We start from the raw sequence: 14,191 nt of genomic DNA on the forward strand, positions 1-14,191 counted from the left end.
CTCAAAAGCCTGGCCATTGTTTTTGATAAATCAATTTGGGAAGCCTTCCGATGGCGGATTACAGACGCGCCCTGGCCTACTTTTATCCCTTTCCGCCTCTTCCCCACCAGCAGACCCTTGACGGGTTTTAATCAAGTGAGCCGCAAAGTCGGGCGCCGCAACCTTCAGCAACACTACCGACTTCTACCACTTGAGCCGACACCACATACTACCACCCTGACTTTCCTTTCTTTCCATCTGTCGCCTCCAGTCTTCCACCTATCCTTCATCCTCCTCTCTTTGTAGCACTATTCTTGTTTGTCTGTGCATACCAAGCAGAACTAATGTTAAGCGATAGTGTCTTGAGCAAGGAGGACGCAATAGCGACGGCGCTTGATGTTTAGATTTGTTGCAAGGCCGACACGTGAAATTTGGGCTGACAGAAAACCGTTAACACGCCTGACGTTTTACACGAGGCAATTTTCACAATGCCGATCGGTTACGTTTGGTTATTTCCACGCATTACAGCTGTGAAGCATCTGGGAACAATTTTAAAAAACATCAACACCATTTTTTTGTTTCCTAACTGACATCAGAAAAACGTTTTATAGCATCTAAAATTCCCAAAACACGCAGGCTGATATTTTTAGTCAAATGCAAAACGGCAATAAAAATGACCAAAACTACTTCAAAATGACCTCGGAAAGTTTCAGTTTCAGAAGGTCCCGCCTCCTTGTTCGTGACGTCACGCAAGGACGTCTTACCTTGCTCTCGAATCAAAACAATGGCTTCAGATTCGGAGAAGATGCTTTCTTGTTACTCATCCAGTTATGAATATGATTCAAATAGTTCTGAAGAGGAAAGCATAAATGTTTGCAATCGATTAAAGAAGTTCTCCCGTATCAATTCGAGCCGTCAGGACTCCAATGTAGCGTCCTAGAAAAAGCACAAGATGGCGCCCAAGCACAGTTGGAAATGGGCTGATTTGTCTGCAGCGAATTTGTATCAACTAGTATAAAATAGTAGTCTTGGTGCAACACACAACGATTGACCATTGAATTATTTATGTGTTTTCCTTCTAATTTTTTAAAAAAGTATTCAGACCAAAGTACCCAAAATGCATTGTGTGTCGCTTTCTCGGTCAGGGTCGTTCCTGACGTGACGTCACGTCAGGAATCGTCACCAACTCGAAAACAAGACTTCCTGAATATTCAGCATGAGTGTTAAAATGTAAAATATAGCTATATGCGGTGGAGTCTTTGTAAAATACACTCAGTAGAAGTCATTTAAAGTGATTTTACAAATTATGGACACAACTTGTCCGGAGGCGTCGGTTGTCCTTTAACTGTGCTACAAAAGGAATACTCCCTTGACGGTATCAAAAGAGAGACTGAAGAGAGGTCCCCAAAACTAAACAGGAGGAGTTTGTTTGTCCACGCTACTTGATTTCCATCCCTGTTGTTGTTTCCCTTTGGATGCCTGTTGTGTTTTCCGCCTATGAAACAGATGTCATCGTGCACCGCTGGGGCAGTCAAGGAAATGATCAGAGAAGGCATGCTGTTTTGCAACCTGTCCCCCCGATTTGCTTTCTTTCTCCATCGACAAATAACCCCCCTCCCCAAGCCCCCACCCCCACCCCCTGACAATTTCACACGCATCCATTTCTAATGACATCATGTATTACAGCCCACCTGATATGTGGAAACGGGTGAAGCAGCGATAAAGGGCGTGATGGAGGTCTGTGCGATCATGCGGTTGGTGGCGATGCTGTAAGGCGAAGAGTAGAACCTGTGAATCGGTAAAGAGGGGTGTTAAGAACAGAGATAAAACTTACTCGTTGCTAGATCACTGCAACAAAAACTTTTTTTTTTTTTTTTTTTGAAAGTTATACGCCCGACGTAAAAGTTGTACGCCCCGGGCCTCCGTGCAGACGTTATTTCAGACACCGGTAATAGGAAAACTGGAAGAGACCCGTAAAATAAGAACACACACGACGCGCACCAATTTAACCACATTCTCCTTTTCATGTACCGCTTCCACTCTTTACCCACGACCCTTTCAAACAAAATTTTACATTACAGGTTGGTATCGATTACCTTCATCAAACAAGGAGTTGGAAGGACTACGTTAATCTTTATGTATGGCGGCCGTATTGATTTGGTTCCTATTTGGCAAAAGGTGTGTGTATTAAAAGATGCCAAGGTCAGAACTCTTACCCGTTCTGCACTGCGGCAGGATCGTATGTTAATGCCATGCCAGTCTGGAAGAGAACAAAGAGAAATACAAGAAAAAGGATGAGGTTCAAATTTTAGGAGGTGGATAAGAATTGGTGACAAGAAGGCTCACTGGATGAGAAACGGGGAACTGGATGATTTCATTAAAATGGTCAGTTACATTTTTTTGTCATTATGATCATTTCTGGATGCAAAAGATGAGCTTGGCCCCCCCCCCCAAAAAAAAAAAAAAAAACAAGCAGCTCACAGATGATCAATGTAATCAGAGTACAATTCATTTTCAAATTTCAATGCAAATTAGTGACAAAAAGTTAGTGGATGCTGTGTTGTTGTGTATTTTTTACATGAGTAATTCGTTTTTCACATAATTTTACATGATTTTCGATAGTTACAGTAAAGTCTCGTTATATCGATATTCAAGGGAGTCCGAAAAAATATCGATATAACCGGGACTATCGATATATCCGACCCTATTTGCATGTAATTTTCTCCGTGCGTGCATAGAAATAGTATCGATATAACCGGGACTATCGATATATCCGATATCGATATAACGAGACTTTACTGTAATTAATTTAAGCAAAAAAAAAAAAACAAAAAAAAACTGAGGAGCCATTTAGGAGCCAAAAGAGCCGGATCTTTTTAAGTGAGCCGAGCCAAAAGAACCGACTCTCTGAAAAGAGCCGGAATTCCCATCGCTAGAAGACAACCTCCAAAGGATCAAATTCAACCTCGCGATTACGTTCAAGCTTGCTTTGAACACCCAATTCTTGACCCCCCCCCCCCTCCACCCCGCACTTGTTTTCTCGCATATCTTTCAACTTTCTTGTGCGTTCACATGCTCACTAATAGCGGTGGGAGACATGAGCAGCTGTCTGGCGCTCACCAAGCCCCCCCCCCCCCTCCTCCTCCTCTAAGTGCTGCCCTTGGTTTGATGTGCTGATGAATTCCCCAGCAAAGCATCTCCTGACCAGGGACTCAGCATAGCCAATGAGGGATTACTGATGCAGTCAGCTTCTGGCTCTTCTGCCGCCGCGACGAGGATAAAGGGAGGAACCATGACAGGCTTCGTATGATGCTTCTTGACCCCCCCCCTCGCACCCAAAACTTTCAAACATAGTGAAAAGCTGCGACGACCCGGCTTCAAAGACAGTACTGAACTGCGAGAACATGATTCCGAGTGGTTTGAGTACTAATTCTTGTCCCTGGGGTTGTGCGATATAAAGCACCTGTCAAGTCACACGCGTTGGTGGAACTGGGAGTGAAATTTTAGTATGGCAGCAAAGGAGCGTGTTTTCATTGTTCTTTTTCATCAACCTTTTTTTTTTAGTAGATTTGACGCAACAGTTCCAAAAGATGGAAGTTATTTATGACTTGAAACTCCTTCACAGGAAGAGCTCATGAGCCAGGTTACAAATGTATCAGTTCATGGAACAGACAATGTTTTATTGCTTACAGCTGTTCGTGCTTAGAACTCAACAGGTGTGATATTCTAATCAAGAAAACTATGTTTTACTAATGTATCATTTAAATTTGCATATACTCTCAATAAATAGCTTGGCAGAGGGCTGCAGAATTCAGGCGTCTGTCATGAATATTGCGTCTCCTGCCGGCAGTAAAAAGACAATCTTTCTGGGTCCGAGCCTTCGTCCACAGTGTCTGATTAAACATCTCTGACACAAAGCAAAAATCAACGCTCCGTTGACACTCACCTCGCCATCCCTGTGCCATGGCCTCCCGTTCTGAGGGTACTTGCTCTGACTCTGCCTCTTCTTTTGGCCGCCGTCGGCAAATTTACACAGCAGCGGCTCCGTGGGAGCTGCGGAAACAAAATAATAATAATAATAATAATAATAATAATAATAATAATAATAATAATAATAATAATACATTTCATTTCTAAGCGCCTTTCAAAACTCTCAAGGTCACTTTATAGTCACAGGATCGTTTTTTCTGCGGTCGAGAAGTGGCAGCCACATGCGGCATTGTTCACTTAACCTGGAAGTAACTCAAATAGATAGAAATCTAGCCAGATAGCTAATATATAGCCAGCTAGACACTTAGCTAATTAGTTAGATAGCCATATAGCTAATAAATAGCCAACTACATAGCTAGCTAGCTAGACAGATAGCTAATAGATAGCAAATAGATAGGCAGCTAGGTAGCTAGCTAATAGATTACCAGCTAGATAGCTAGCTAATAGATAGCAAATAGATAGCAGGCTAAAATAGGGAGGACAAAACCGCGTTCCACACTGAACTGTAGTCCAAAATCTCTTTCCTTCGCTCCCTCCCACCCCTTCCGTCCGCTTTCTATAAGAGCTCTCAAGCGAAATTCCCAGATGGCTGATGTTGGCAGAGGCCCACCCGAGCCCATCCCGAGCTGGCGGCGCATGAAAGAGTATCGGAGGGTATTGTTGTAATCATAATCACAGTAATCGCTCTTGTAAATACCTCAGAGATGGTTATGTGGGAGCGTTCCGTCGGACGAAGCTTATTTCTTTCTACAAGGCGTTCCTGTTTGCTATAATCCCTTTTGTGTTTTACTTAGACAGCAACGGTCTCTTTTATTCATTCCCACTATGAAGCCATCACGACCGTTATTCGAATAGGCCGGGTAATTTTACATGAAATAATCACATCAAATATAAATATGAGCACGTACGATGAGAACATCCGACTTACGACCAGCTCGACTTACAACCACCTGTACTTACAAACACGAGCTCCAAACCCTACTTTTAAAATGTTAATTCTACGCCTGGCACCGCAACGCACGAGCAGGCTGGCAACGTGTACTACAATTTTGGCCAGCCAGCCAGCATGTCACTCTCGCACAGCAATCGACCGTGTGATGGCACCAGAGAGGTTGAGTTTGCAAGTCATTTAGCCTCCGAGTCTCTCTATTCAAAATTTTGAATGGATTTCGACTTACAACCATTTCGACTTAAGGCCTATTGGTCGGAATGGAACTCGGTCGTAAGTCGGATGTTACCTGTATTTCTTTATCACGGCTGATGTAAACAGTCGTAGCTATAGAGAAGCTTCTCAATCGTCAGCAAGCTTATCCAAACAGGGCTACGGCGCACCTGTTGGCCTACGGGGGGGGACCTGACATCTCTTCCTGTCATCGCGTTCGCATTATGAGTTCGGTGAGTCGTGACGACGCGGGCGCTTGCGCCAGAGATGACACAGACGAAACCGTCATCTCCACTCACAGATGTTAAGAGGCGTTAACGGGCAAAAAAATGCAGTGTAAATTGGGGAGAATCAGTCACCAGTAAAAAGTGAAAGTGAGGAAAGCGTCCAACAAGGGGCTTGCTGACTTCATCATCCGCAAGGGGGGGATCTTGCAGTTTGCTTGAATATCCATCCATTCATTTTCCAGACCGTTTAACAGGTGGGAAAGAATATTAATGGGTTGGATGGATTGATTGTCATATTCCGACATCACTTTTTGATTTTTTTTTTAAAGGCTTGAGAACATCATTTCGACTAAGCACTTAAGTAAAAAGCTATCGCTAAAGGAAATTAAATTTCAAGGTGGCCGCGGGTTGTCGTTGCTTGGAGTTAAGCATCTCTAAGAAACCATTCGGACGTCCTGATCTGTTTTTTATTGCAAGGACGTGTTGGGAGAGAAGACACTGTTTTATTGGAATTCAGATGTTCTCTGACGTTGCTCGTGGGTGGATCTCTAATTGGATCAACAACTGTCTGATTCCCATCAACAGGCTTGACCTGTCTGCCCACGTTGGGAAGGAAGTATTTGTGGGAAAGACATGGCAAGGAGAAGGGAGAGGACGGGGTGGGGTTGGGCGGGGGGTTATTGAGAAGAAAATAAATAGATAAAAAAAAAAAAAAAACGAGCTAGCCGCTAAGCTTCACACTGAGAGATCTTAGTTTGAATCTCACGGAGGGTTTTACAGACGTAACGAGTCGGGTCTTCCGCTTTGCTCTATTCGCGATTGATCTGCTATTACTTGGCATTTACCATACAGCCCCCCCCCCCACACACACACACACAGACGGTGGCTACTGTAAAGCCTGAAATGATATTATGGATTACAGGAAAGCGAGAGCTATGAACGTGGGTGGCAGAGGGCTGATCGATGAGCCGTTGCAACACTCCAAGAGTGATGTGATGTGGGTTAGCGCTGACATGCTAATCCATCTCCTGTAGTCTCCCACAATTGCATCTATCTATTCATCTATCTATCCATCCTCAACTTGATTTTAACTCATTCAGAGGGATGAAAATATCCGCGGCCCTTTAAAGTCTGATGAACAAATTTACATTAAAAGCGGAACGAGCCAGCGGCGTTTAATTAAACATCGCAGTAAAGTGCCGCTTTTTATGATTTTTTATTTGTTTTGTACGTTTCAAAAGAGGGCCCTTGACTCACCGCCAGAGCCACGCAACCCATGATGTCCGCCATCTTGATTCCAGTAAAACGGGCCTGATTTACACAGCTGAGCAGTGTGGCAATTACACCCGACCACATTGTACTTGGCAGAAAATAAGAATAGTTTGAGAATGAAAGCGATATTTGTGTGTGTATGGTGGAGTGAAAATAACATTGCAGCTAAGAAAACAACACGAGTGACATTCGGATGCATTTGGACAAGAGTAAGCCAAGTGGACTCGTTTTGGCTTGGTTGGAGCTTTTCCATGCAGTCAACCAGCCATAAGTTTGTTTCTGAATGTTAATCTGGTGTTACATCTCAACTTTCGAAGTACATTCATGAATTACGTGCTTTTTATAATTTTGGCTGAGCAAGATTGAACTATTTTCTGCCTTTTTTCAATAATTTTTGTGTAATATACTGAGTCTTTTGTTTTCCCTCCCTGGAATTTTCAATTCCCGGATACATTTGGGAATGACAGTGAATGAGTTAATATTTTATTTTCCCTCAACATTTACAGGTTTTTGTTGAATTTTGAATATTTTAGTTATTATTGACATTCAGATAAGTTAATTAGACATCTCGCTATCTAGCTGGCTATCTGTTAGCTATCTATCCAGCTAGCTGGCTATCTATTGGCTATTGATCTAGCTAACTAGCTATCTATTAGCTGGCTGGATATGTATTAGCTATCTATTAGCTAGCTACCCAGCTTTCTTTCTATTTGAGTTATTCCGGGTAGCTGGTGGCTGCCGCTGCTCACCCAAAGAAAAACGTATCCTGTGGCTGTAAAGAGACCTTGAGAGTTTTGAAAGGTGCTTATAAATGAAATGTATTATTATTATTATTATGCATTTCATGACTTGAATGTTGCTTGCTTACTGGAATTTTGTCAAACTCAACATACCAAAACAGAACCAGAAACACTCGACTTTCAATTGTTGTCTGATTTCATTGGACAAACTCTGTTCCAATTGTAAATATTGTAAATATAAATGGAATACTATACTATATAATATAAATGTAAATACTGTAAATATTCTATACTGGTTCAATGGTCATTTTGTAAGGATAAAAAAAAAACGTACCTTACTCACATTTTATTTATTTTGTAATCAATATTTTTTTTTATTTTGAAAAATAAATAACACTATTGGAAAAAAAAAAAACGGTTAGTCAAATCTCTAAAAATAGACTCCAAACAAACAACAACAACAAATTTTGGTACAAACGGCGAACTGAAGTCTTTATTTATTTATTTTGTGTTTGTTTTTTTTTGTCTTGTTTTTGTTTTCGCAGACCGTTTTAGCTACGGTGGACAGACTTCGCCTGTGGGCTTTCTCTGATGTTGTTCCTGTCTACGTTGCTGCCTGTGTGGGCTGATGTTGAGACTAACCCTGTCCCTGTTAGTCGGATAGGATAACACTCCGGTGAAGCGTGAAGCCTCCCATCTATTGAGATGAATCATCCCGATTGTAATTTAGTATAACTGTCCATCCACCTGACCTTGAGCGAACATTTAGAGGGAACTCTGGAATAGCTGAATAATAAATACAGTAAAGTCTCGTTATATCGATATCGGATATATCGATAGTCCCGGTTATATCGATACTATTTCTATGCACACACGGAGAAAATTACATGCAAACAGGGTCGGATATATCGATAGTCCCGGTTATATCGATATTTTTTCGGACTCCCTTGAATATCGATATAACGAGACTTTACTGTAATAAATAGCTGCGTCTCCTGCCTGCAGTAAAGACAATCGTTCTGGGTTTGAGTCTTTGTCCACAGTGTCCACAGTGTAGAACATCTCTGATAGACCACAAATATATTAAAATTAAAACTTAAAAATGAAGGAGTGACTGGATTCAGAGTAGCATTTAAAGGCGAGTTTTGGCCTGTCATTCATTCATACTATTTTCAGGCCAGCTGCGTTTGACATTTAAGAGAGTTCGTCAAATTTATACCCAAGGTGCATTTCAAACAACCCGCTATTGTCTGCCAGGAAGAGGAAATCAAATGAAAAATTTGATTTTCGGGGTGCCTATTTAAATGCTACCGTTTTCCCGGTTTATCAGTTTTGATCCGGGGGATTGAAAACAACCTTTCAATTAACCTTAACCTTTCGGCTACCATGGCCTATAAATTGATTATGACAGCTGCAAAAGCGGAAAAATGAAGCAGCAGGAGGCTGTATTCACCCCCCCCCAAAATATATAAATACATATACAGTAAAGTCTCGTTATATCGATATCGGATATATCGATAGTCCCGGTTATATCGATACTATTTCTATGCACGCACGGAGAAAATTACATGCAAACAGGGTCGGATATATCGATAGTCCCGGTTATATCGATATTTTTTCGGACTCCCTTGAATATCGATATAACGAGACTTTACTGTATATATATATATATATATATATATGAAACACACACACACACATATACACTCACACGTTTTTGCGACAAGGTGGGGACTAGGTGTGCGATGGATTTGCCTCGTGGCAACCCAATTTCAAAAATGGAAAAAATCTATTTATGAAATACACACACACACACTTACACACACGCATTTACATGTTTTTGCTACATGGTGGGGACTAGGTGTGTGAAGAATTTGCATGGAAAACCAATTTACAAATATGAATGAATATATTTATGAAACACACACACACACACACATCCACACACATACACGCACACGCACACACACACACATCCACACACACACACACACACACACACACACACACACACACACACACACACACACACACACACACACACACACACACACACATACACACACACACACGCAATTTTTATGTTATTTTTTTTCATTTCCCATTAACCCCTTGCGAATACAGACAGTAACAAAAATGAATGTACACCCTGATAAATGAATTACCAATAAAAAGGCCTTGATACTGTATCAAGAGGTGATCAATATGACACAACCCGACTAAGGGCACAAGCCTCTTGCCGCACCAGTAGTCGGATCAATGATGTCACTGGTGATTGACGATCAATGCTGAACCTGTGTTGTTGATTAACGGTCAAGGTTCCTACCATACTGTATGCGCGGACACAGCGATCGAGGGATCGATAAGAGTGACGGCGTGGATTATTGGGGGAGGGAATCGGGTGACTTTGTGACAGAGGGAGAGAAGATTTGCTCGGTTGTAGCGACGGTGTCCCAGCTGTCAGCCGAGACCATAATTAACAACGCGATGAAAAGGAATGATCCGGCGCTTGACAGAAACGACATTGTTTTTTATTTATCCGCCCCACCCGCCACATCCAAACAGAGTAGCTTGGCAAACACGCAAAGGTTGTTGCAAAAGCGACGTGATATTTGTCTGCTTTTTGGTCCGATGAGAATCAAATCTTTGATCAACGTTGTTCATGTCCCAAAAAATTACGTATGAATTTTATTTGTTGTGAAGAAATATTATGACATGATGATTAACTATTCATTCGGTTTCACTGTTGTCATAATGTAACCCCGAAGGGCCTCAGGAAAAAAAAAATGAGTTTGACACCTTTGTGCTAACGAAATGAAGCTGTCTTGCTTTGCCGCAAGCAACCATATTAACACGAAGAGACAAAAAAACTCACAGTCTCCTTTTATTGGATTGGATTGGATGTACAGTGATACCTTGGTTTACAAATTTAATTTGTTCCCAGACAGAGTGTGTAATGCGAAAAGTGTGTATCCCAAAAAATAATTTCCCATAGGAAACCATTAAAATGAGAATAATCCGTTCCCAGCAGGGACAGGAAAGATGGTTAAAATTGACGGGAAGATGATTGGAGCCAAATACAGGAACATTCTGGAAGAAAACCTGTTGGTATCTGCACAAGACCTGAGACTAGGACGGAAATTTATCTTCCAACAGGACAATAATCCAAAACATAACGCCAAATCTACAATGGAATGGTTAAAAAATAAACATATCCAAGTCAAAGTCCAGACCTGAGTCCAATTGAGAATCTGAAGACTGCTGTTCACAAACACTCCATCTAACCTCACGGAGCTCGAGCTGTTTTGCAAGGAAGAATGGGCAAGAATGTCTCTCGATGTGCAAAACTGATAGAAACATACCCCAAGCGAATTGCAGTTGTAATTGGAGCAAAAGGTGGCGCGACAAAGTATTAAAGCAAGGGGGCCAAACAACATTGCACACTCCACTTTTATGTGTTTTATTTCTTAATTTATTATTATTAATATTATTATAATAAACATTCAAAGGTAGCAAAGCTTCTTTTGAGTCGCTCTGCCTTCCTGGGATTTAATGAAAGGCTTTGTTTTTCTCAGTCGGCGTTAATGCATCGTAATCAATATGGGAGAGCCACGTTCTCCACGTGTCCTGACCTTTGGGGAAAACACTGAGCGCTAATGTGGGAGGGTAACATCGATATCACTGAGCTTCCCAAAGCCCCCACTCGAGCTAACGCCACAGCTAACTGCTTCTTCATGTGAGTTTTGTGTCAAGGAGGCGCCATTGACGGATCAAGGTCGTTCGAAATGGGCCGCGGTTCTCGTTGTACAACTCGAATGAACATCCGGGAAAGCGGATAAAAGCGTGATCGAACCTAGCAACGCCGTGGAATCGGTTCTCATCTGTCACCAATGGCAACCGAGCCACCAACCGCCACGACGAGTGGTCTTAATTGGGGGAAAGCTGATGAGGTCTGACGAGGCCGCTACTTATTGAATTCCCCCAGCCTGTTATTTACATAATGCTGAAGAGAAACGGCCTTCCCTCCATTTTTTCACTCCCTCCATTAGCTCTCTTAGCAGGGGGTCTTCATGGCTGGTCTACTCTTGTTCGTAAATGGTATGAGAAGAGCGAGGGCTTGGACACACTTTCTCCTCTCCGGAAAATATCGATACACTCCCCATCAAATAGTATAAAGGGGAAAGTTGTTAAGATTGCAAAAGTGTCCATGTTTTTACTGGTGTGTTTATTATTTTGCTTTAAGTTGACTATTATGTGAAGCGCTTTGTTACAGCTACAGCTGTTGTGAAAGCGCTATATAAATGCGGATGTATTGTATTGTATTGTATTGTATTGTATTGTATTGTTTATTGGATGGCTGATTTGACCAAATGATGTTTCAGGTTCCAAGATCCCCAACACTCACCGTAATCCCTTTAACATTATGTTTTGTTCCCCATGTATTTATTTATTTGTGTATTTATTTATGTATTTATTCATTTATTCGTGTATGTATTCATTTTAATGAATTTATTTATTTATTTATTTATTTATTCTAATGAATTAATTTATTCATTTATTTATTCATGTATCATTCATTCATTTTTCATATATTTATTTCTTTATTTATTGATGTATTTATTTAATTGTTTATGTATTTAATTTCGCCATTTATTTACCAATTTATTAATAAATGTAATTATTACTTATGTATTATTTTTTATGTAATCAGTTATTTAAATGTATTTGCATGTATTTATTGGTGTATTTATTATTATTGATGATGATGATGATGATGATGATGATTATTCAATTCAATATGTTTTTAAATATGTTATAAATTCAGGAATGGCAGTGAACGAGTTAATGATGCTTTATCCTGGTGACCGTTTGACCTTGAAATTGGTTATTTTTAAGTGGCAAATGACTACATGACCTTGACTACTGGCTTTACACATGCAAATTTAACCCCCCCCCAAAAAAAAAAAACATTTCATTGACAGATCTCAATAAAGCATAGGTATCAAAGTCAAAAAAACAATCAATATTGCTCCATCATGCTTGTTTGTTTGTTTGTTTTTTGTCGTTTGGAGTGCGATAAAAGTGCACATCGTGGTGTTTTATTTGGAAACACACTACACTGGATTTTGTGGAAGTAGACCTACAACTGTGGTCGGAAGCCGACGTAGACAGAAAAAGACCAAAATAGCCACGGGCGATCAGAAAGCAAAAACACTGACAAAGCAGGTATCATTTCCGTCCTCCAACGTGACAGTTTCTTCCCTCCACCTTTTGGTTCATACACGGATTTTTGTCCCCTACCCTGCAGAGCAGAGCAGAGCGTTGGATGAATGAGCGACCGTCCATTGGTGAAGTTTTGGTGATGGCGCCCAAAATAATTTTGCTGACTACCGTGACCTCTGCTTGTCCCCGCACCGCCTGTGTCCCTTTCTAATGGAGGTTTGCGTGCTATTTTTAGGGTGTGGGTTGGGGGAGCAGCTTGATTTATCTCACCACCTTCTGCATCCTCGCGCAGTAACATTGAAATTGCCAAGTGTAACTGATACCTGCCCGGAGAACCAAAACAATTTGCTTCCCTGAGATAGACGAAGGATACTTTTTGTTGTCACTCATTGCTACCCCAAAATAATTTGAGGAATAATTGTATAAGTGATCGATAAAAAGGTTTCTTCAGCTGTCATCTGTACTTCTTTGAAGGTGTTGGACGTTTCACTTCTCATCCCAAAAGCTTCGTCAGCGAACTAAAATTTTGCTGGTATCTCTGGCCCTATATACACGTATATATCCCTACTGTCCAGAGGTGGCGGTGCCAGACCTCTTCTCTGATAGGTCCCTGGTCTAAGGTTGGGGGGAGCACTGGACTATTTCCTGAGGCTACACTGATTACCACTATTGTCCTGACTGATTATGGTCTACGACTGGCCTGATTGCCCCATTTGCCCCGGTATGACCTCATCAGTGTATAGTGCCACTTAGCAGTTTTTTTGACAACGATACTAGTGCAGCGTGTTCTACCGGAAACAAATTCCTTGTGTGTTCTACATACTTGGCAATAAAGATGATTCTGATTCTGATTCTGATCAGCATAACTAAGCCTATGTGGTAACGATCTCAGAAGTGTGTTGTAAGCGCGATAGTATAAGTGGTTATAAAAAAAGAACCACGTCAACCTAGCTCACACACCTCTCAACTCACATTCATTTAACAAGCCTTTACATACAGCTGCGAAAAAATGTATTATTAATCCACTTTATTATGAATTCATGGACATTTTTTTTCTGTGGCCTGGATGCACTACACCTGACCTTATAACTGCCTCGCTCGAAAGTATAAGAGCTTTGAAAAAGTGAGTAAAAATGAGAGAAAAGAAAATAAGAGCAGCCTGGGGCGCTTCTGTTGCGTGCACTGAAATTGAGGCCGGAGCAAACGACTCCACATCGAGAAGTGCTGCAGGCCACAGCGGTTGTTTCATTGAGTTCCAGTGGTGGCTGTTATTACACGACACTTTTTGGAGCAAGTCAAAATACACCCCCACACACACAAAATCCCCCCGTGACTTCCCTTCCACAATAAACTATTATTGCAAACTTGAGGGACCGCTTACAAGTCACCGCAGCGCTGGACAAAAGAAAATATGATGGGAGGACTTTCTGATCTTAAAAAAAAAAAAGAAAATTGCACCCAATATTTGACATTTTAACCTATCCAGTACATATATTTAAAGGACAACCGATACCTCCGGACAAGTTGTGTCCATAATTTGTAAAATCACTTGAAATGACTTCTACTGAGCGTATTCCACTGCATATAGCTATATTTTA

The 14,191-nt window shown here is 41.2% G+C and overlaps 1 protein-coding gene across 4 annotated transcripts in view; it reads right to left on the bottom strand.

Annotated features, from left to right (window-relative positions):
- Positions 1–14,191, bottom strand: part of rbms3 (RNA binding motif, single stranded interacting protein) — a 159,698-nt gene that overhangs the window by 25,472 nt on the left and 120,035 nt on the right. For all 4 annotated transcript variants that reach the window (XM_089023398.1, XM_089023399.1, XM_089023396.1 and 1 more), the window contains exons 7-9: positions 3,926–4,032; positions 2,196–2,239; positions 1,671–1,767 (exon numbers count right to left, since the gene is read on the bottom strand). In XM_089023398.1, coding sequence (XP_088879524.1) covers positions 1,671–1,767; positions 2,196–2,239; positions 3,926–4,032 — 248 coding nt within the window. The remainder of the gene's footprint in view (positions 1–1,670; positions 1,768–2,195; positions 2,240–3,925; positions 4,033–14,191) is intronic.

The sequence above is a fragment of the Hippocampus bargibanti genome, linkage group LG20, assembly GCF_051943395.1.
Source record: "Hippocampus bargibanti isolate YZ-2025 linkage group LG20, ASM5194339v1, whole genome shotgun sequence".
Taxonomy (NCBI): Eukaryota; Metazoa; Chordata; class Actinopteri; order Syngnathiformes; family Syngnathidae; genus Hippocampus; species Hippocampus bargibanti.